The 23,123-nt window shown below is 38.3% G+C and overlaps 1 protein-coding gene across 4 annotated transcripts in view; it reads left to right on the top strand.

The window, feature by feature from the left end:
- Nucleotides 1–23,123, top strand: part of ank2a (ankyrin 2a, neuronal) — an 83,177-nt gene that overhangs the window by 4,445 nt on the left and 55,609 nt on the right. For 2 of the 4 annotated variants that reach the window (XM_063476348.1, XM_063476346.1), the window contains exons 1-3: nt 10,043–10,606; nt 16,682–16,783; nt 21,661–21,759. In XM_063476348.1, coding sequence (XP_063332418.1) covers nt 10,481–10,606; nt 16,682–16,783; nt 21,661–21,759 — 327 coding nt within the window. In that variant the 5' untranslated portion in view covers nt 10,043–10,480. Of the gene's footprint in view, nt 1–10,042; nt 10,607–16,681; nt 16,784–21,660; nt 21,760–23,123 lie in introns of those variants that run through there. The other 2 variants (XM_063476347.1, XM_063476345.1) reach the window with 1 other exon arrangement.

The following is a 23,123-nucleotide window of genomic DNA, read 5'->3' as shown; positions in this document are numbered from 1 at the left end:
CTACTAGATTTTATGTTCATTGCAATCTAAGACAAGTCAAGGAGCTTTTGAACCTTTTTGCTTTGGTGGAAAAATGCTGCTCCCCTTGTAGATACAGATATAAAACCCAGAAAAGCGTAATGCCTTCATTTTATATCCAAAGATGATGGGTTTAAGCAGCTTGACCTGTTTCTTATTCAGGACTTGACATGAAGGTCCTATTTCTAGTGTCAAGCCCTGTCGCTGCATGCTCCTTTCTTTTTACACCTTTTCTTGCGCTGCATTCCCTCTCCACTTTCTTTTCTGGTTGCCAGTTGTCTTTCCTCCTCGAGAGCCTCGCTTTCTCGTTCTTTCCTCTTTAAAGGGGTTTGACTCTTTAGGTTGGTTTTCTCCTTGTCTTTTTGGCTGCCTTCCCTACCCATCTCTCATTTCCCAGCAAAATACCCCCCCCCCCCCCCCCCCCCCCCCCACACACACACACACACACACACTGATTTTGCCCTGCACTCCTCCCCACTAGTTCCTACACTCAGGTCCTGATGTGCAAGGAGGTCAGATTACACTGCAGCCTTTGACATTTTCATCTTTCTCTTTTCCGCCTCTCTGTCTGTTGCTTTTATGCCTTTCTGTTTTTGCCTGCCTGTCTATCTGTCTCTCTTTTTCCACTGGGAGTCTCATGATGGGACTCTGCAGGAAGGGAGTCCTAATGGAGCCAAGATCTTCATTACATTACTTCAGAACAGCTACATCAACGTACACCCGCATATAACCACAGTTATCTCCTTCTGCACAATGCCAAGTGGAAACGTTTGGGGTCAAATACTCTATATCCATTCAAATTGCTAAACGCACATGTAGGTAAAGCATTATACTGTATATCAGTATTTACCAGAGGCTTAACAGCACATTCCTGGTTATAAATTCATGCAAAAACCTGTAAATGACTGCAGGTCAACAACTCCAGTACCCGATGGTTGTCAAATGCCATTAACAATTTATAATGTGGGCTTAATGCTTCCAGATTATTTCTGTGTAGATATGATTCAGCAGGATACAGCTGTCAATTACACTTTCTCGCTATTCATATACTATACCATCAGCAAAATGGCACATTACTGCGTCATTTTTCGGATTAACCAGTTTGTCACTCAGTCTGTCAAATGTTAATTTTGAGATTTTGAGAATTAGTAAAGTGTTTTGTTTTTTAACAAAAAATGTAAAGCTGCTTTTTTCTTGTAATTTGTTGATATATTACAAGGAAAATTATTTATGTTTTTGTAGTTTGGAGCTTTTGGACCAACACAACGAGCTAATAGAATACAGAATGCTTATTGTAATTTTCACTACTATATTCAGAATAATTTATTTTTGTCAACTGGTTAATTGTTAATTGAAACATTTTACTAGTACCAATTATTTTAATTATTTTCTGGGTTTTGACACCTAGCTTTAGTCAATTATTGTCAAGGTGCGAGTATTTAGAAAGATGTTCTCCAAATACAGATGAGCCACATTGCTGGTGAGCTCTGATGCAATGTACAAGCAATACACATGAGTGTTGTGTTTCAGTACTAGGTAATGGTGATACCGTGTAGAGAAATCCATTGGTATTCCTGTCCAAGATCCAAAATCCAAAGAGCACATGAGCATGTCTATACTGGGGTACAAACAACACCCTGACTCAACCTCACAGCTAGCTTGGGTGCCCTAGTTACGTCTGACACCATCTTTTCCTGGCATGTCTTTTCCTTATAGATGTTTCAAGGACAGCGATAGCATCACTTGATGTGTAATACCTCACCATTATTTTTACAAAATGTTGCAGACTGAAACAGATGAAATTATAAGGAGAAAACTTGAGAGAATATCAGCCCGAGTATAAGAAAAGCTAACAACACAATGTAAATATTGTATCCCTTGAAATGTGTCCTCTGCTTCATAGAGGACAGGTGTTTTTGGACCAGGGCAGTGAGAAGCATTTAGAAGTTAATTATTTATAATGGCCTTATAAGGCTGATTCCCGTTAGAGAGAAATAGAAGGCGGGGGCAAGAGCAGGGTGTGGTTAGTGATCAATGGACTTCTCAGAAGCTCAGACATATCTATGTAAATGTGCACTCTCCCCAGCTGTCAGCTCCTTCCTAATGCTCCTCCTCTCCACTTCTCTTGCATCAAATTTAAGTTGGGTAAGCAAAGGTTTTCTCACAGGAAACACATCAAAGCTTTTGACTGTGTTGCTGAGAATAGTTTGCTCATCGAACTGAATGTTCACACACACAAACATGTACGTGCACATACGTACAGCAGCATGTTGCTTTTTTTTCACAACCTGAGGAAGATGACACAACCTGTGACCCACCTTCTAACTCATGCAGCAGTTACATTAGAGTTAAATCTGACATTTGTGCTTTTATTATGTGCCACTTAGGTCTAACATTTTCCTTTCTGAACTGGTATGGTTATAGATCTAAAAAGCGGCTGAAAAAATTGGCGATACAATAAAGTGAATTCTTCCCCCATTTGTTTTGTTTTCTCTGTCGCCATCTCACAGTTTTTTTTTTTTTTATGTCTGTCTTACTAATTGTCTGCATTGTTCTTTTTCTCTGTGTGACGGCATCACAGCATCACTCAGCATTCCTGTATGACTGTGCGCTGCAGCGAATTTTAGGTCACACGCTTCATTATTCATAACACATTCAGTTTGGAGGTGAAATCAGTTTCTGCCTCAATACCCTTTGTCATCTGACACAGCACTCTGTCATCATTTTGTTATCCTAGCATATGAAGAAATCAGTGAACTTTAAAGAAAAGGTGCAGAAAATTTACAATACAGATAATTTTCCAATTCTATATTAGCTGTAGGGGTGAATGTGAGCATGAATGCATGCCTTTCTCTATGTGTAAGCCCTGCAATTGATAGGCAATCTGTAAAGGGTGTGCCCTTCCCCTTGACCTGTAACAGCTAGGATAGGCTTCAACCCCCCCCCCCCCCCCCACCCCCCCCCCCCACCCCCACCCCACCCCTGAGACTGTGAATTGGATAAGCAGTTAAGAAAATAAGTGGATGCTTGGATGTTTATTGTGTCCAATTTTGAGTCAGTTTTGACTCATATCAAGACATGATAATGATATTTCTCGCAATACAGAAAGATGTGTTATTGATGATTGCAGGCAGCCGCATTTAAATTAGTGAAGGTCATTTTTCATCCTTCTTTTTCAGTGAGCTGCTGTCATTGATGACACACCACGTAATTTGAAGTGTGAACCTACTGAAACAAGGTGCCAGCTGCAGAAGCATTATACTGCATTAGAGATCATGCAGCATAATATCCAGTGACACAGCAGATGTTAAATGTATGTTCAAATGTTAGCGTATGTAATGTTTCCTGAGAAATTTGAAGTAGCAGGTAAAATAACAGCTTAACACTTTGATTTCAAAATAACTAAACTAACTCAAACTTGTAATTTATCAGGAGCTGCACAATATTGTCACATAATAAAAAAGAAAAATATTTTCTAGTTGGAAGGTTTTTAGCCAGCCCTGCTTTTCTATTCTATAACTGCATCAGGAATTTTCATTCACTGTTTGTGCGTCCTGTCATATGGTGTGCAACTAGTCAGTACTCCATCAACTCTCGGTGAGGCCATTTGATTATATTTGGGTCGCACATCACCAGCTGCTAGTATCGCCTCATTGTTCTTGACTGTGATTCTGCCTTAAGTGGCAAAACATGTTTGTCATTTCCATGTTTAGCACCTTTAGCAAAAGGTGGAACCTTTAGTTCCACCTTTTGCTAAAAGGTGGAACTTTCCCATGAACCTTTAGTTCCACCTTTAGGAACAAATGTTTTGCATATTTTTCACATACTCTTACTGTCAGAGATGTCCGGGCTTGTCTTGTTGTGTGTATTAGGGAATCTAAAGTAACGCTTGTACTAGGCGTTACTATAGCAATGACATGTCATGCTATGACACTTGTGGCTGTAACGCAGGAGTGGGTTGATGGTTTAATCCCTGGCTGCTTCAGGTTGCATGCCGAATATCCTTGAGCAGGATACTAACCCCGAGGTGCTCTCATTGGAGAATAAATGTGTGCGAATGTTAGATAGAGAGCACTTACGTCGTAAGTGTTTTCTATGGGTGAATGAGGCAAGTTGTAAAGCACTTGGAATGCCCAGATAGAGTAGAAAAGCACTATATAAGATCCAGACCATTTATACTTTTATGTCACGTAAAAGAATTACACAGGTTATCCCCAACATTATCCCAGCTGATATGATGTTGCATTGTTACTTTGTGCAATACAGTGCTGAAACCAGGTATCTTGTTAGGTGTTGTCATTTGTTAGGTAAATGTGTGAACCACTAGGCTGTGGAGCCGCACATAGCTAGGGACTCTATGGCTTGAACTTATACTTCAGTATTTAGTATACAAAACTACAGACTTTTGTTGTGATAACTGGTATATTGTACTACTTAACATTGGTAACATCCTATAATAGGATGGGAGTCTTTTTCAAGTATTTATTTTCTATTTGCCTCAAGGCCTCTTTTTAATTAAAATGAAAAGCAAGATGACATCATGTGTTCCCAAGGGACTTGCGTAGAACTTCAAAGAGGGGAAAAGGGGAAAGCTATAAATTCAGGTACTGGCCATTTGCAAGGTGCTGTAGCGGCTATCTTACCAACCCTCATCTATCACAGGGAGGCAGCGAATGTTGGTTGTGGCTGGAGGCATTGCATTGTACTGATGGCTTTTAGATATAACACTTCATAAACCTTGGCATCAGTTACGGGAAGTGAATAATGAATTTATTGATGTGAGCAGTTGCTTACACTGCATTACTGGCCATCTAGCTTTTCTTACAGTGCTCATAGTTTATTTGGGAAAAGAAAGAAGTTGAAGGTTGTGGCATTGTGTAACAAAAAATAAAAGCTTAAGCAATCAGTTAATGTAGCACTGCTGTTTGCCTTTAGTGTTGCTGCCTGTCTGTGAGGGTGTGTGTATTGGGGGCTTTAATGTGGTTGTGCAACACTAACAAACAAATGGAGCAAGTCATGTTACGTGTAAATCAGCTGAGTGACTAATGAGATTTCTCCATTTGTGTGCATTTGATTTTGTGCTTCATTTACAACAGGGTGTGGTCCTTTTGACTTCCTCTTCCTTCATTTGGCTTTCTCTCTGTGAATATTGTATCAAGGTTATGTCATGTCTACAATGTGCCCTTCTATTCAATCTCATCTCATTTCAGCCCCTCCCACCAAGCATCCGAGTGTGTGTTTGGGTGTGGCCTGATCTGGAGTCTTAACTGCCTGCTTTGTTCGCTCGCTATTAAATTTGACTCTGTATGATTTGGTTTTGGAAAAAACAGGGACGGAGATGGAGAGCAAGCATGTGTGCTGTGTATTTTATGGTGCTGACCTTTCTTAAGCACTAAAAGAGGCTTTCAAAAAGACTTGGCATTTAAGCACTGTCTCTGAGGCAGTCCATTACTGCTTCAGCCATGTATTTTATTCATTCTGTTACACAAACATAAACAGACTAACAATTTAGCTATTAGACATAACAAATAGAAATATCAACCTTTTAGGTGGAAAGTCATTTGTTTTTTAAGATTTTTTTATATCTATTTATTATATATTATTAAATGTATTGTTTGTGTTTGTATTTGTTTATTTTATTATATACATACTGTTTTTAGACAGTTTACCAATTTACCAAATGCAGTTTTTATTAGCTGATTCTAATTTCTGATTTTTTTTTTTTAAGTATGGCCTGCCAATACCGTTTAGATTTTATTTCTAAGAACTATAACTGACAGCATATCAAAGCAACAAAAAAAAATCAACTTGTCTTCAATGCAAAATCATATTTTGATAATTAAAAAAAAAAAAAACTCCCCTCAAAAAACTTTCGCTCAAACTGTACGTTTTCCAGGATCCTGCCTCACAAGTAAAAATAAAGTGCTCTGCTATGGAAAGAAGTATTTATAACTAAAGTGTAGTTGCTGTGCACCCACCTTTACTGACAAAAGCAGGTGCAACAGATTTATGTAACAAAATAACTATTAGTGACTTTGCTTATACCAAGGTTGCTTGTTTGTGACTGGCTCTGAACTCTATAGCTTTAGCCACTTTGCCTTTGTTAGCTTCTTTAAAATCCACGTTTCCATGTTTCGCTAGGTGGAGGTGATTTAAATGTCTCTTTAGATTTTTTTGTTCTGAACATGTGTGGTGGTCCCCCTGTGATTTTGGCAAACCTCGTGTCTTCACTCACAATAAGAAGCCTTAAAGCTAACCACATAGTATCATGTGGTTTGCATGCAACGATTTGCCTGCATCACTGTGTGTGTGTTGTACATGCATGAAACAGACCGGCTTGTAATTTGAAATAAGTGAGACTGACTGACTGGTCATCGGCCTCAGTCAATGCTGTAAATTGGCTATTTTTGGTCTTTGGACAGTTAAGAAGTGAAACTCTGCTATACATAATCTTTTAAAGCATGGCAAAGCCTTAACTTAAATTTAGTTTTTTCTCCAATCTTTCTGATGGAATGATGTCATCTGATAATGAAGGATATTTTACTAAATTAAATATATTGGAAAATACAATATAGTGATTATTGACATCATGAGTCTTTACATTAGTCCCGGGCCTGAAAATGGTCAAGTTATTCAAAGCTAACAAAGGTTCAAAGGGGTTGGCAAAAAAAAAGAATCTGGTAGCCATCCCCGATCGCTGTTCAAAATATAGGGAGAAGATGAAAATTGTGGTTATGAAATATTTAAACGCATTAAGAAGTCTATATGAGTTTTTTCAAACAGAAAGATCATATCTCCATTAAATCTCAGATGCATTATATGCTGTTAGACACTCTTCTCTGGGAGAACTCTACTAGTCAGCACTGTAGCTCCATTAGCAGGTAGAATAATCGTTATTAACTTGAAGGCCACGTCTTCCATCAAGGATAATGGCGTATCTCACAATTTTAAAGAAAGTGATCAAAAATATAATGGCTTATTCCTTTGCTCTTGCTCCTAATGTTTGCTCGTGTTTCATAACATGAGCACCCCCACGATAAGGATAAGCAGAAGAGATTGGATGGATGGACAGATCGAAGTCCATGGAAAGCAACTATCTTTTTAAAGCCCTGTTGCCTTTTAAAACTGTCAAATTCATTATTAAATAAAAAATCAGCTTGAAAATTAAACACAAAAGTCGAAAAATAAACAGGAACAAATTGAAACATAGATGTAAAGTGTGAATTTAGTTGTTTATAACCCGTTTCATATAGAAATGAGTGTGTGTTCATGTGACAAAGGAGTTGCACAATTCTGCGAACACGCACACATTTACAGTTTGAAACATGCGTGTGTGCTCTCTGTCTATCAAAGAATGCTAATGGGCCAAATAAAAGCCTTTGGATCTATAAAATGGAAAGCAGACCATTAACCCCTCCCCATGTACCAGGTCCACTGGACCAACAGAAACGAGAGCTCACGTCATCTTTCTTTCAGATCGCCCATCAGTGTAACCTGAATCTCAAATGGATAACCGCCACCACACAAGCACACACACTTCCTCATATACACATGCATTTGCAGACAAGCAACGATAGCATTATAACTTATTACTGAGGACACTGTTTCTGGATCAGCTAACATGATGATCAATAATTATAGATTTTTGTCTGTTTAATGTGAAATTCAAGAACTCAGGTAATGCCAAGGTTTTTACTTGTAAAACAGAGTTGGCTTTAGTGTACTTAGGGAAGGGAAGGTGTACCCAATGAAGGTACACCTCCAAAAGACTGTACATCTTCTGCAATCCAAACAAAACTTGTTAGTAATTTTACAATAGCTCACTGTAACAAAATGCTACTAGTTGTAAATAACCCCCATCCAGTAAGTATTTTAGTATGTGATACATTTCAAGTAACGATGCATATATATTTAAAATTACAATAGCAAACCAAAAAGTAAAATTGTATTGTGCAGCAGTTCCATTCCATTTGAGAACACCACAAGTTCTTATTTCCTGTTAGGATGTCCTGTGACTGGACAGTACCAACTATATTGCTATGTAAAAGTTAATGTAGTTAATGGAGAAATCATCTAGAGTGCAATCTCTTGTGAAATAAAAAGATTTTGGTTGAATCCATTTCCTGAAAACTCAGACTTATGTCCTATGTTTATTTGTAACAGGCGGGCAAAGGTGATTGCAAATGTATGAAAAATACAATAAAAATAAACATTTTGCATCTGTTTCATTCTCTTTGTTAAGGAAGACCAGCCTACCTTTTCTTTTTGAGGAATGATTGAGGAAAATCTCATCTGAGGCTTTGAGAGTAGGTTTTTACTGAGCGTAAAATCAAACAATAAATTCATAATCAGGCACTGAGAATATAGTATCCAGCCACAGTCTAAAGTATCTGTAACCATAAACTGTTTTAATTTTATGACCATAAATGGTTTGAATAGGTGACCTAGTGAATAGCATGTGCTTCTAATTTCAGTTAAAATCAAGTTTATGCTTCAAAAGAAACCAGAAAAAAATGTACATTACAATTTCAGTTTATTACAATTATTACAACTATATTATTTTTATTAAAGTGAATAAATTAACAAGGAGCCTTGAATGTCTGTTCACGGTTCCTTATTCCAAAAACCTAGATCGGAGTTGTATTATTTTGTTTTGAATATTAGTATAATGGATTAATGATGCAAAAATGTGGAGTGTTCTTTTTACTTGTGTTTACTGCCAGTTTTTTTCTTCCAATATAGACACTGTTGTTAGGTCAGATTGGGTTCAATCTAAGATCCATACGCTGTTTCCTTCAAAAAAAATAGATTCTCTTATTCCCTTCGTCACCAGCAGAGAGCAGCAAAGGAAACAGAAATGTGCAGTCTCTCTAAAGGCAGCATTGTCATGGAACTAAATGAAGCAGTCAGGTTCAGTGCACCAGTGTTAAAAAAAAGAAAAGAAAAGGAAAACAACATTCTTGCAGTTGTGGAGTGATTCAGCAAATCTGTCCCATTCATGATTACTAGAAGAAAGAAATGCTGCTGATGCTGCTGTAGCTGACTGAGTCAGTGAAACCTATCAGGCAGAATGTGTGAACAGAAATAGAGGTGTGAGATTGTGTCCCTGTCACTTGTGCTGAAATTTCAAACTCCTAACATTAGCGGCATTGACAGAGAGAGACCTTGACACCCGTCTGCTTGGAGTGGGCGCGCACACTCACATGCAGGAGCTGTCAACTTCAATTCTATCAGCCACCACTACAGAGGGTGCAATGCAGTTAAGATTCAGACTGACCCACTTTCTCCCGTTTAGGGGGAAGCCTGTAACTTGGTGGTTGGAAGCCACTGTTCTCTGCTCACTGGTCCCCCTCTGGACTGAGTGGTGTGTCCCATTTGCTCTGCTGGCTCACAGTAGGACAGCCTGTACCCAAGTTCACCCTTTTCATGGTCTCGTCTCATTTTTATTTGCACACTTTTTATGTCATTTTTTTCAATTTTTATTTGGAAAAGTCTGTAGTATGTAATAAAAGAAACTAAATGCATACATCATTTAAACTGCGACAAAATACGAAGTCCTTACAGACTTTATAGATTTATGAACTTGTAAATTGGGGGTTAACCATACCATGACTAGAATAGTTACCGTATTTCGACCATTGTCATCCATCTCATGGTCCTTTCTGACCTATTAAATCTTCACTACACATTTACCTCATTCGCTGAGGATGGAGAGCATTTTCACAGCAGCAGAGAAAGTAGCTGTGTCTGCAGCAGTCAGCTGGCTGTTAGCACACAGCCTCCATAAACCCCTTACACAATGAAAAATTTCCTGTGACTCTGGCTCACATGCACATTAACACTCATGCAAGAACACGCTTGTACACACTCAGAGCCTTTTGTAGCCACATCTGTTCACATGGAGGGTTTTCATGTACATCTGGGATGGGTAATTCCCTGTTTGTGTGTTGAAATATGTGATGAGGATGAGAGAGTGAGTGGTTCTTATGTTCATTTTTCATCAGCCCTTTTCAGTCATCATCCCTCTTGTTCGTGTTTGATAGGACCATATGAGGGGAGGGATTCATTTATTGAGCACCTGTAGTTGTGTGTATGCCTGTGTTTTTGTATGAGGACTGAAATCTAGCTGCTGTACAAGGTGGAAGAAAAGAAAACTGAAGAAGGGAAAAAGAGGAATATGCAACAGTTTTTAAAAAATATTTTATTTTTCACTGAATTTGGGTTAACGCTTCTTTAAAGTCTTTTTTCAATGATTTTGGAGTAATTAGTCAATATTTTTCTGGTTTTTCTTTTAGTATTAGCATAATGCTGATGCAGAACAAGGCCTAATAACTTTTTATAATTTATATAGTATGGCATTTTTTTGACAAATATAAAAAGCGAAGGTGTTTAGTTTGCTTTAGGCAGGATTTATAAACTTTAGCACCAAGGAAAACGCACAGAAAAGTAGAAGGGTGAAGTCATGGCCCACGCTGCAGCCCATCTTAAGAAAGCTCGCGAGCTTGAGCAACACCCAGACTACAGAGCTTTACAGAAAGCCAGGGAGAAGAGGAGACGGCAGCGGGAAAGAGCTGAGCGAAAGCGTCAGGTAAAATCTGTCACATGTGGTGTGTATCGTGACAATTTCATTACCACATTCTGTGGTGGCCTTATCGTACGCTTTGGTGTTACTGTAGGACAACATGAAAAGGGGTTGTGGGATTGGCACAGATGTGGAGGTGGTTGAAATCGCACTAGGTAATGGATAAAGTACAATGTCAAAGAAATAGTACTGTACCACTGTCTACCATAAATAGTATAATTTTTTTAAAAAGATTTTCACCGTTTTTGTTTTAACCTTCATGGCAATACAAGCCCCTAGTAATACTAGTGCACATATGTTCATAAGTGACCTCGTGTACACAAAGCAGCTGTTAATGAGACATTCAAGATAATAAGTAGAGTTTTGATTTTCATCCAGTGTAAGCATATACTTGTGTAAGCCATAGCTGGACTGGCCATCGGGCATACCGGGCATTTGCCCGGTGGGCCGATGGTAATTTTTCGTTTTTATGGGCCGATGTTTTTTTGTTGTTGTTGTTGTTTTTCCCGTAACGGTGTAAACAGTGAAAGGTGGCGGATTGGACAGATGCTGGCAGATGTGTAAAAATAACTCAATTGTTTGGTAGTGGCTATGGTGGAGTGGTGGAGGCCAGCAGGTGGATGAGGGAAAGGGGAGGAAAGAGACCCGAGGCGGCCGCTGGTCCGACTGTCAGGTGAACTGAGCTTCAGGTGAGAAGTTATGACCTGTAGTCTATCTGGGTCAGATATAAGTTTAGGTGTAGTTCATTTTCGTTGTGCTAACTTTTTACAGTCAGTTACAATAACTCGTACTGCGTACTAGCTAGCATGACGGAGTTTCTATACTGCTGGGCGGGTGCTGTGATGTGAACTTTATTTTATTCATAAGGTTAGTTAGTAGAGTTGCCAACCCTCCCCTAAAAAACGGAATCCTCTGGTATTCAGAGTTAAAATTACGCGTTTCGTATTGAGCTGAAAATAAACGCGATTTGTCCCGTACTTCAGCTAGAATGAAAAAAAAGATACAAAGCGGGAGTTATTCTGCGTCTTTACGCTGTCAGCTGCCTCTTCTTATCTCATTCTCCCCCTCCCTCTCCTGCTGCTACTTCAATCACGAAACTGATCAATGATCAGCTGATCTGCGTTTCTGCCGCAAGTCCCGTCTCTCTTGCTTGTTTATCTCCCACTTTGCGCCAGAAAGAGGAAACTAGCGGAGGTCGCATTAAACAGCAGAAGCACCTTTAAACTTGATTAGCTGTTGTTAGAATTTATTTAATATTAATTTCTAGTATCAGCTGATGTTTGCTGGAGCCACAGCTGTAAAAGCTGCTGGTCATGATATCGGTTTGGATATGTGGTGAGAGGGAAACATGAAGATGAAACCAGGAGATGTTCTTACTGAATCATCAGAGCTGAACAGGTGATGGAGAAACAGGTTTACCTTTTGGGTGACATGAATGAGTTGAGGGGAAGTTATGAACTGTTTCTGAGAGACAAATAACACCAGCATCCTTTTCTACGTAGCTGACAGCTGGTAACTGTGCAGGGGCGGGTCTAGCAAAGTTTTGCCAGGGGGGCAGGTAGGGCATTAACAGGGAAAGGAGGGCACAAAAAATACTTTCTTATTCTCATTTAAAATGTCTTTAATTGCTTTTAACAAATAATTATCCGAATCTTACAACCAAAGTTTTTATCTGATGTCAAATGTATAGAAATCCATTATTGTACATAGTAATTTTTTCAGGGTCCCAACATAATTTCTTCAGAAGTAAGTACTGTATATGATGCCAGTATTTTCCCACATTTTCTAGATACTGTACTAGTACTGTGTGTAAAATGCCATCAAAAAGTGAATTAAGTTTTATTCTTTCTCACATGTCTTTCTGTTTCCTTTCACTTTTTAAAGGTTGCCATGTTAGAAAAAATATTTTGCCCTGCCATGCTGTTTATTGATGTGGTAAATGAATAGTTTATGAAAATATCTCTAAATCTGTCATTTATTATTTTTAATATTCCGTAATGGTCATGTCTCACCTCTAGTCTTCTCTGTCTTAATTTCAGGTTTCCACCATATGTTGTAGATAGTTCAGGAGGTTAACTCAACCAAGCAGTCTTTGGGTTTTGGCTAAGTATTGTTTAGAATACCAGAATAGGGAGGATGGTGTAGGTCTAAGTTTATTAGATTGATACATATGTACCAACAAGACAGTGTACATCACTGTCACAACAACGTTTGTTTTCATTCAAAGGCTTTATGGTTTTTCCTATAATACCTGGTGGGCCGGTCTCTAGTCAAAATGCCCGGGCCGATTTTTTGTCCCAGTCCAGCCCTGGTGTAAGCATAGGCTACAGTGTATTACCAAGTATCCTTCATTACATGACTGACTCCAGGCTAATCTGTGCAAATCCTGTACAGATACAGAGATTACAGCTGGATCTCAATCAATCCAATCTCTGCATGTGGAGTTTGGCAAACAGCTGAATCAGGCAAGCAAACGAGCAAAAACTATACACACACACACACACACACACACACACACACACACCTGATTATATCAGTAATGCTTTTCTGAATGTGTGATGACTTGTAATATTTTTAATATGATTAACATTATTAAAGAATTATTAATTATTTTTACCTAATAGCATGGTGAAAAGAACAGTAAAGAAAAGTGCTTTTTGGTCACGTGAACTATTTCAAAATTAAGTAGTAAATGTGACTGGGATACAAAATGCGAATGATCTACACAAAACGAGTTCTGTGTAGTGAAAAATTCTATGTAAGGTTGAAATTAGATTGCTTGTACTAACCGGATCTGACTTGGTCAATTTTTCAGTGGTTTCAGTCAGCCTCCCATATGTCCCGTTATGCATGAGCAACACATGTACAGCAGCGCACCCAAATAGTTGCATACACACTCACAGCCACACACTAACATGTCATTAGTGTTGTAAAGACTCACTTCTTGATGCATTCTCAATCATTAAGCTAAGTAAATCTCCAAAAGTTGATTCTGTTCATCTGGACATAGCGTTTTCCGTGGGAGAAACGTTTCGTCACTCATCTAAATGACTTCTTCAGTCTCAGCTGACTGCGGGGATAAACAGTACTGTCAACTTTTGGAGGTAAAGACTCACTGTTCACTACCATGAAAAGCCTTTGTAACAGCAAACCTAATCAAACACTTAAATCCACCACCATGAACATTTATAAGAAAGTAACAAAGGCAAAGGGACTAAAGCTAAAGCTGTCCAGAGCTCAGAGCCAGTCCAAGCCAGCAGCCTCGGTATGAGCGAAGGAGTTATGTAGACAATTATAGAGATGAGTAAAAATGAGGGAAGGGCTGAAAGCCTGTTATAAACATGCTGAAAAAAGATGAAAGTTTTTGTTGTTGTTGTTGTTATATAAATCTGTTGCTTTTGTTTGGTAAGGAAAAATATATCAGACATTTCAGTTAATTATTTATGCTTCAGCTAATTTTGCTTTGAAGAAAAGTTATAGTTCTTAGAAAGAAGAGAATCAGAATCATCAAAAATCTGTATTACCAGGTCAGACTTGCAAAAAAAACATGGAATTGGCCAAAGAAATCTTAATTAGTGCATTTCTTACTTAAATCTTTTTTATTACTGTGTTCATTTTTGAATTTTGTCTCAGAATCCTGATCCTTGGTGTTCCTGAAAGCACCGTAGGCCATGTGGTCTACATTCTGAGTGAAACCCAGCTGTTATGCACCCTGCCATGAACACACACACACATACCCATCAATGGGTTGTGTCTGGGTGGAACTGAAGGTCTAGAATGGTAAAAATAGCTAAGACAGGAGAGATAGTAAGGGTTAAATGTTTATGGCTGTAGTTGTTATCTTACTGCGAGAGAGGAGAGGCAGCGGAATAGTAGGCAGGACTGGGCCTTGACCACAGTACATCGTACATTAAGTTAGAGCTAGAGGCTGATGCTCAGTAGTTTGCACTGTGATAAAAGGGAACAACAAGGAAATGTAGTAGAACTAATTACAAAAGGAAGCAAGATTTGGTAATTTATTAAATATGTTTGAACCAAAGATATGTACAAATTTATTGGACTGTAGGATTAAAGGATGCCAGTAATCAGGAGTGTAGGACTGAGAGATGCAAAGTGAGAAACTGCAAGAATTTGACAAAGTGGCCAAAGAGAGTAAAGAAAGGCGACAATATTCAGGTAAAGCTGGGAATTATTTTCCTGTCTGAATGGTAACCATGGGAAATGCAGCAACATGTAAGATATGTGGATCAGATAACGCTTCAAAGACCGTTGGGATTGACTATGCCTTAAATCAACATACTGATTACTACAAGGCTGCTGACACTGGATCTAACGTTGATGATTTACTGGTAAGAGATGGAAAAAGCAGACTTACATTGTTATAATTTCTTTTTCTGCTAATGTCCTTTTTTGTCAGAAACAAACATGTTTGTTTGTCCCGTGTTCAGCAAATAAAAATAAAATAAACAATAAAAGCAAAAATGAATCAAATGGATCAATACGGCAAGGCTGGGATGGTCCATTTGGTAAAGTAAATCCGTTGGGCATCTTTCTTTGCCTTTAGACAACAATTCTGATGGCAAAAGAACCAAACGGGACAGGCAAAAAAAAAAAAGAAGAAACAAACATGTTAATGTCTGATGGTTTGTTTGGGATTGTGCGACATCGCACGTGAAGTGTAATCCACATAGGGGGTGTGGTATGATTGTTGACATGCATTGCGAAGTTTGATGACCTTACAAGTTAACGCCCAGTGGTGATTGACTGACACTTTAACACTTTAACCTTGCTAAAAAGAGGTTAGAAACTTGTTGACACTCTCAAGATAATGAAGACAGTACTAATGTTCACATACTGTGATATTCAGCAGGACAAATGAAGCGATACATCGGTATATTTTGATTATTCAAATATCAGATGTCATGCAATGAAAAATTCTATTTTGGGCCAAAATCATTACAGAGGTAATGACAGGCCATCGTCAGAAAGTCATCACTTCCTTTGACTTTGTTTTGTTTTTTTGTTTGCTGTTAAAATTGGTTGTTAAGTTTCTGTTCATTAAGCTGCAGTGATTATGATTGTCTGCAGTAAACAAATGTTAGATGTTTTATTAATATAAGATTTTTTTTAATTCTGATACTGCCTTAAAAATATAACACTTTTTGGTAAGATTTATATTTAATCCAACTCAGTAAAGAGTGCTATTCCTCTTACATTTCTTTAAAGAGCAAGAGGAAATCACAATTTAAATTTAAAACTTAAATTTGCTGTGTACATGGGAACAAGTGCGGCAGTTTAAAGCAGGTGATATTTATCAGTGCAGGACAGACAAAAATGGAAGAAAAAATAGTAAAGACACAAGTAAAACTAAAAAAAAAGACACCAGGGATGGCTAAATAAAACAGAAATAAACTTAAGCCTGAACATAAAAAAAACCCCATGACATCAAAATGCAAATTTAGTATGACAACCTGATGTAGGGATCAAGGTTAGAATCTCCATGAAATGAATGTAAGTCAACATAATGTCCTCTGACGATGTGGAAACGTGACTCTGTGTGTGCGTGTGTGTGTGTGCGCGCGCGTGCGCAGCTGCTTTGTGATGGTTACATTTAGAGTAGCCTAGTAGGCCACTATTACTGTATAAGCAGCTATGTAGCCATATAAAAACACATGATTAACCCTTTATTTTATGTTTTCACATTAAAAGAGCTTTAAGGAACAAGCTTATTTAACTAGAGCATGGGGCATCGCTGGAATTAAAAGGCGTAAGAGGTAGATGACTCATAGGTCTGCTTGTAAAACTCATCATGACTGTGTGTGTGTGTGTGTGTGTGTGTGTGTGTGTGTGTGTGTGTGTGTGTGTGTGTGTGTGTGTGTGTGTGCGCGCGCGCGCGCACGTGCACGTACTGAGAGAAATAATGTTTTGTCTGATAAATGGAATGTGGCCTTGAATGTTGTTACTGTAATATTGCATACATGTGGCACTTTTATCAGAATGACACAGTAACAAAAGAAATTATAAACATTTGCTTATTTACCTGTTATTAATATTACCCTAATTTCTGTTTTATCTCTGTAGTCGGACAGTAACACCAGTTTCCTCCGGGCTGCCAGAGCTGGAAACATTGACAAAGTCCGTGAATTCCTGAAAAACGGGGTTGACATCAGCACATGTAACCAGGTAAGAAAACTTAAACAACGGATTTTGTTTGAATTCTTGTGTGCAGTTACATTAATTTGAAGAGGGGTGATAAACATAAAAACTGTGACAAATTTTCAGGTTTTATGGAGTTATATTTTTCAGAACTCCATCTTTGTGTTTTTAATTTAAAATAATACTTTTTAAGTTTATAGTTTTTTTTAATCTAAATATTTATTACAACTTTCCAGAACTGATATAGCAGTTGTGTGAAATAATATCTAAAATCTGCTGTTTAGTACTTCAATGCAAGCTACTGTCAAACCTGCTCAAGCTAACCTTCGCCCTGCTGTGTCATGATGGCATCACACAGCGAGTACCTTAACCCGCTATATCCCTTTTGCATACTCACAGCTACCCTCATAGCTACAATTACTCCCTTTCCCCCCACCACACCCATTCTTCCCCCCAATCTCAGCAGCTTTTGAAAAGGTCTATGCCTCCCTGACAGCTGTTCTCGTTCCCTCCCCATACTCGCCCTGTCCCACATTCCACCGAAGGGGAGGGATTGGAGAGGTTAAAATATTTCCCCCTACTCCTCTCTCCTGTCTACGTCAATGTGATTTACAGCAGTCACAAGACAGCCTAAAGGAGTGAGGCTACGTGAGCGTATGTGTTGTGTGTGTGCATGCATATCATTATTTTTTACTGTGTCATTGCTTGACTGATATAGCTGGTTTGCAGCTATAAAAAGCCAACCCGTAGCTCTGCTGTTTGTTATCATGGGCACCATGGGTTCTGTTTTGTGCCCCTAGAGGGAAGCCTGAATATAGAAAGCTGTGCACACTCAAACCTTCACATACACATACACACAGGCATGTACGTAGGCACACACACACCTCCTGTGCTGCAACAGGAGAGCCTTGCCCTAATAGGATTTCTCGGTGGTCAGATGATCAAATTTGAGACCTTGTCAAGCGACCAAAAAATGTAAGGGACATTTTTATACATATCCCAGTTATGCCCTCATTATTGTGTGTGTAGAGGCCAGTATACTGTGCAGTGAATGTAATTTTGGATCTAAGCACATTAAATATCTCCCAGCACATATGAACATAAGCTATAGACTGTATTTTATTCCAGTGACGTGTAAGTAAACCAAATTAAAGTTATAACATGCACATAAATGCATTACTTTTTTTCTCTTAGTGTTTTCAATAGCCAAATTTAAAATAATATAAAATAATGTGTGCATCTTCCCATGTGTGTATTTGTTTCTAATTCTGATTGCACGTGCTTAAATACATAATCATACATTCTCAGATTCACAGATCATCTCTACGCTTTTTCCACCTACAGATGTATGCTGCGGTGACGGACAGGGAAGTCTGTTGTGTCTTTATTTTTTTACTCACAAATTTTAAGAGGAAAGACATTGACAGTATGGTTAAGTTAAAGCACACATAACTGGTCTTAATTTCTGCTGAAAGTGTATGGCAGCTGATGAGTGATGTCTCTAGAATGATTTTGTTAAGTCAAAGCACAACAGGCAGTGACATGACCGTACTGGAAGTGATGGCATGACCCCAGGATTAATGCTTTTGATTACTGCAATAAGATGAAAAAAAATCACAATAATTCTGTGCATAAATGCAAATTTTCTCCAAATACTTGAACGAATCACGGAAAAGCATCATTATCACAAAGCCATTATCTGAAATAATGTCCGATAATGAGTCATTAGAGTTAGTAGTCTATTGATAAGAGCCGGACAATGTGACATTGCAGTTGAATAACCCAATTTCCTTTTGCTTGTTTTAATGTATTTCCGATTACTGTTCACAATGCAATCAAATACAGGAACTGTATCTTAGCATTTTATCATGTTTAATGTTATTCATGGTTTCTTTAAAAAGTCTATCCATCCACAAAACACCAAAAGAAGCTACAAATGTCACACACTAAGTCATGCACATATTTTGAGTATCGCCCTTGGTGCTATATTCATTAATAACTGAAGAGTAAAAACCTAGAAAGCACGAAGAGAGTGGCAAGGGCCAGAAACTGGCGCCAAGGGCAGAAGGCTGCCCAAGTTAGTAAAAGAGAGAGTGAGAGGTATATTCCTAGCTTGCCAAAGCCACTGTCATACTATGATTCTCCATTGCACAGATTTTATGAATGAGATGTATAAATAAAGATGTAATGTTTTTTACAGATGATGTTTGTTCGTCCAGTTTTTAAGCATGGTGTGTTTGAGTTTTAAGATTTCAAAAGAGAATGAGTCACTACAGCTTATTCTACATTTTAATACAATATGCCTATGTGCTTGTATTTGCGTGTTAAGAGTGTGTATAAGAACTGTTTCGCTCTTCACAATTAAAGGCCAGATTTCCCTTCTAATCTACTTAAAATTTTAATCCTTGGTGAGTAATATTACTCTTTACTTTAATCCGCATGCATTTACATTATTTGCTCCAAAATCTATCCCACTGTGACATTTATGACATTTACATTAGTTCTTCCAACATCTTTCCCCGGTGACATTTGAGACAATAAAACGGCACCAAGTAAGCATGGTTGTTTATACCATGTGTGCTTATAACAAAGGTCAGCGGTCAAAGCAGCTTGAATGATAATCTGCGCTGGATGAAGCTCAACATTTTGTCTCCTGCTAGGGGAAGCAACAAAGTGCCAGGGATCACGATGTCCATTAGCTAAATGAAGCTTTTACGAACAACTGAGCTCAGAGGGAAAGGAGATTTAGATCGGTTTGTGTGACTGTGTGTGTGTGTGTGTGTGTGTGTGTGTGTGTGTGTGTGTGTGTGTGTGTGTGTGTGTGTGTGTGTGTGTGTGTGTGTGTGTGTGTGTGTGTGTGTGTTGTAGGGTTTTCTTGTCTCTCCTGAAATACATAATGGCTGAAATGTGGCTGAAAGTATGATTATTTTTGCTGTGTCAGTGAGTCTATCATTTCAGAACTGAAGCATAACTGAGGCTGGACGTTCTGCTTCTCAAATGTCAGCAAAGAGCATCTGATATAGCCTAGACTATTTTTTTTTCTTTTCATTCGTTGCCAGTTCAGTGGAAAAAGTCACAGATGGACTAACTGCATACTGATTTAAAATATACTGAAGTGATGATGATATTAGAAGCTTTGGCCATGCGACCTGACAAACATGATATGCAGTGTGATCATTGTGGAAGTGATAATAACATTAAAAAGAAATCAGCAAAAACATATTAAAATTTAAAGTCTTTACTTATCAAAAGTGAGTGCTTGCTATGATGAGTCAGTTGCAGACCTTGCAGACCTGCGTGATGATGATTTAAGTGTTTGATTAGACTTGTTGACTTCACACACCGTGAGGAGCTTTCATACTTTTAGCGACTGTGGTGTGAGAGCATGTGTGACTATTTTAGCGTGATGCAGTGTGACCAACTCATAATCTGACATACATGAAACTGATCGAGAATGTGTCATAGACTGTCGATCGGTGGATCTCTGCAGATTTGATTAAGACACATAACAGACACTGGACTAGTTCCATTTGTGCCGCTTTACTCGTAGCTCATTAGAAACCGTTTGCACAAACTGAAGGCATTTATGCCTTCTTAGGTTTTATGGATGTACCATAGTGATACGAACTATGTGTCATTTTTCACTCTTTTTTAAGTCATGTTATAAATCACTCAGCCAGACAGTCACTGATATACTTTGGCCTTTGAGGAATGCCCCCCCCCCCCCCCCCCCCCCTTTTTTTTAAAGACTGACATTTTCAGTTGCTTCTAAATATGATTATCTATGTTTGGGTGTGTGTTTGGGTTCCCTCTATGACTGTGCAGAAATATGACACCCCCCTTGGCTGTTTGGCATTTAGCAACTCGCGAGAAAGAAAGAGAGGGCGTGTTTCTATTTGTGTGTGAATGTATATGCATGATGTACATGTGCTATGGAGGGGAAAAGGCAATGATAGAGGGGTTAGCAACAGCTACTCTTTTATATCAGTGCCCAAAAGCCTCCAGAGCTTAGAGGCACATTTCCTCGCTGTCATTCATCTGAATTAGCCTGCAGGAAGAGGACAGAGCACACAAACCTAGAAAGCTGGTTCTAAACCAGTGTAGAGGAAGCAGGAGGTGGAGGACTGGTTGGAGTTCCATCACCAAAGACAAAAAGACAAAAGAAAACAGAGCAAAGGATTCATAAAGGCACAGAATACCCAAAGGAGCGGGCATTTTAAAAGATAAAAAAAAGAGCAACATTTCAAAGATCCAAAGCACAGGATGGAAGAAAAGGAGGACGAGGTGAATGGTTTTTGTTTTGTTTAGGGTTTGTTTCTGTGTGTAAATGTCAGCGTCAGAAGAGGTACTGTGAGTTTTCGAGTGGGGATAAATCAGTTGTGTTGTAAGGGCTTGTTGGAGTGCAACATTTGTGGTCTGCTCTCCTCTTGTGCTGCTATAGTTCCTGTTGATAAATCTGAGGTGAGGCCTTTGTTATGAGCGAATTGAACTGTGAAAAATCAGCCAGTTTTTTAACCCAAATAGTTTTTCTTCTGTTTCAATTCTTAAATGTCGATCTCTCCAACTGTGAATGAAATGAATGCTATAAATCATGTACAGTATAATGCAATGTCAAGTTGGATTAAACCCTTATAAGTGACTATGAACTTAATCAAGATTTTTTATTGTTGCCAATTTTACAAAAAATCACACTTGTACTGTAGTTTTCCTTTTTTACATGAGTAAACATGACTGGATTAGATTGTTACTGAGCCAATTTCCAGTAGATATCGCTTTATGTCCTGTAATGTTGGTATGCCTTATCTTTGATACAGGGGTGTTGTAATATGATTCAAAGAGCACCATGCAGTTTCATTTCTTCTTCACATGTGTTTTCTTGAAATCTTCTCTTGTTTTCTGTTTAGAATGGTCTCAATGCGTTACACCTGGCGGCTAAGGAGGGACACAAGGAACTGGTGGAGGAACTGCTACAGAGAGGAGCATCTGTTGACTCTTCCACCAAGGTACACACATGAATTAGCTTCATGGGGTCTTTAATTAATATAATTCAGTTCATATAATTGTTGCTTTAATCGCTCACTACATATCTAATGGCTTTTTCTTTGGCTTGCATTGGCAAAGATAACTTTTTAAAGATAAAGCTAAATTTTTAAAAGAGAAAAAAAAGATAAGAAAATTATTTTAACCAAAAGAGAAAGAAGGAGATGATGGAAAGGAATTAAATAAGTTGTAAAATACCATAAAAATCATTCCTTCTTTAGTGAATTAAGGAGCCATTGGGGTGGATATGAGGGTGATTTAAGATGATTATGAGAGTTTGATTGTTTGTTTCTTCAGACATTCCGTTTTATAAGGTATTAATAATTGTACCATATATAAACTTAGCACAACGAGTCAGGAAACTTTTGATTGGCTGATTACTTGTTTGTTGTAACAATGTTTCTTGGCAGTAAATGTTGGAAGCCCTGTTTAATTTTTTTCCATTAAATGGTGCCACATTGGTAAGTAAAATGCATTTGTGGGTTGAGCAGCAGAGTTGAGTGTGTTGGTTGCGCCCATGAAAAACCTCTCTGCCAATCCCAAACAGCTTCTTCTACTAATGACTTATGCTTTGTGTCATTTATTGGATTGGCTAATTGAAATCTGAAGAAACAAGACTTATTGACAATCTAACAATTTCCTATAGCATATACCAGCTTTGTCCTAGACTGCTGTTGAATGGCAACCTACAGTAATGTGCGAGGTGCAATGGAGGATATGCCAGGCTGTTGTGGCTGTGCAAGGTTCTTCCAGATGTTACAGGGGCCTCTGTTGTTAAATTATTATTTTTATATTGCCAATATGTTTTGTATACTCAACTCTGCTGCTCAAACCTTTTCAACAGTATAAGATTTATTGCCAAGAAGCATTGTTACAACAAAGAAATAACCAAAAACACTTCCTTACTTTTCGTGCTACGTTTAGATATTGTACCATTCAGTTGGAAGGAGTAAGAGAAGGCGAGAGTGAATGTGCAGTGCGCTTTTTGGCAAGCTGCTTGTTATGTGAGTCTGTGAGTGCCTCATGACTCAGGCTCAACAGCTAGCAGCACTGAACAGCTGACACAGAATCTATCACCCTGCTGTTTGTGTCCTTCGAGTGACTTGAATATGTTTCTTGGAATTAAACCCAACTTTTACATCCTAAACATTAAAGCAGAAATGAAATGTTTGCATAATTTGATTTTAGCCCTGTAACACCAAGTGTATCATATTTGATATATGAGTTTTGTGAGTTTTTGAGACTCACAAAAAGTCACAGGGGAAAAAATGATTAAATACAAATTAAAACTCATGTATATTTTTTTTTATATGTGTCAAACATTTCA

The sequence above is a fragment of the Pelmatolapia mariae genome, linkage group LG6 (assembly GCF_036321145.2).
Source record: "Pelmatolapia mariae isolate MD_Pm_ZW linkage group LG6, Pm_UMD_F_2, whole genome shotgun sequence".
In the NCBI taxonomy this organism is placed as follows: domain Eukaryota; kingdom Metazoa; phylum Chordata; class Actinopteri; order Cichliformes; family Cichlidae; genus Pelmatolapia; species Pelmatolapia mariae.
The sequence above is the reverse complement of the archived record's forward strand: the minus strand, read 5'-3'. Positions and strand labels throughout refer to the sequence as shown.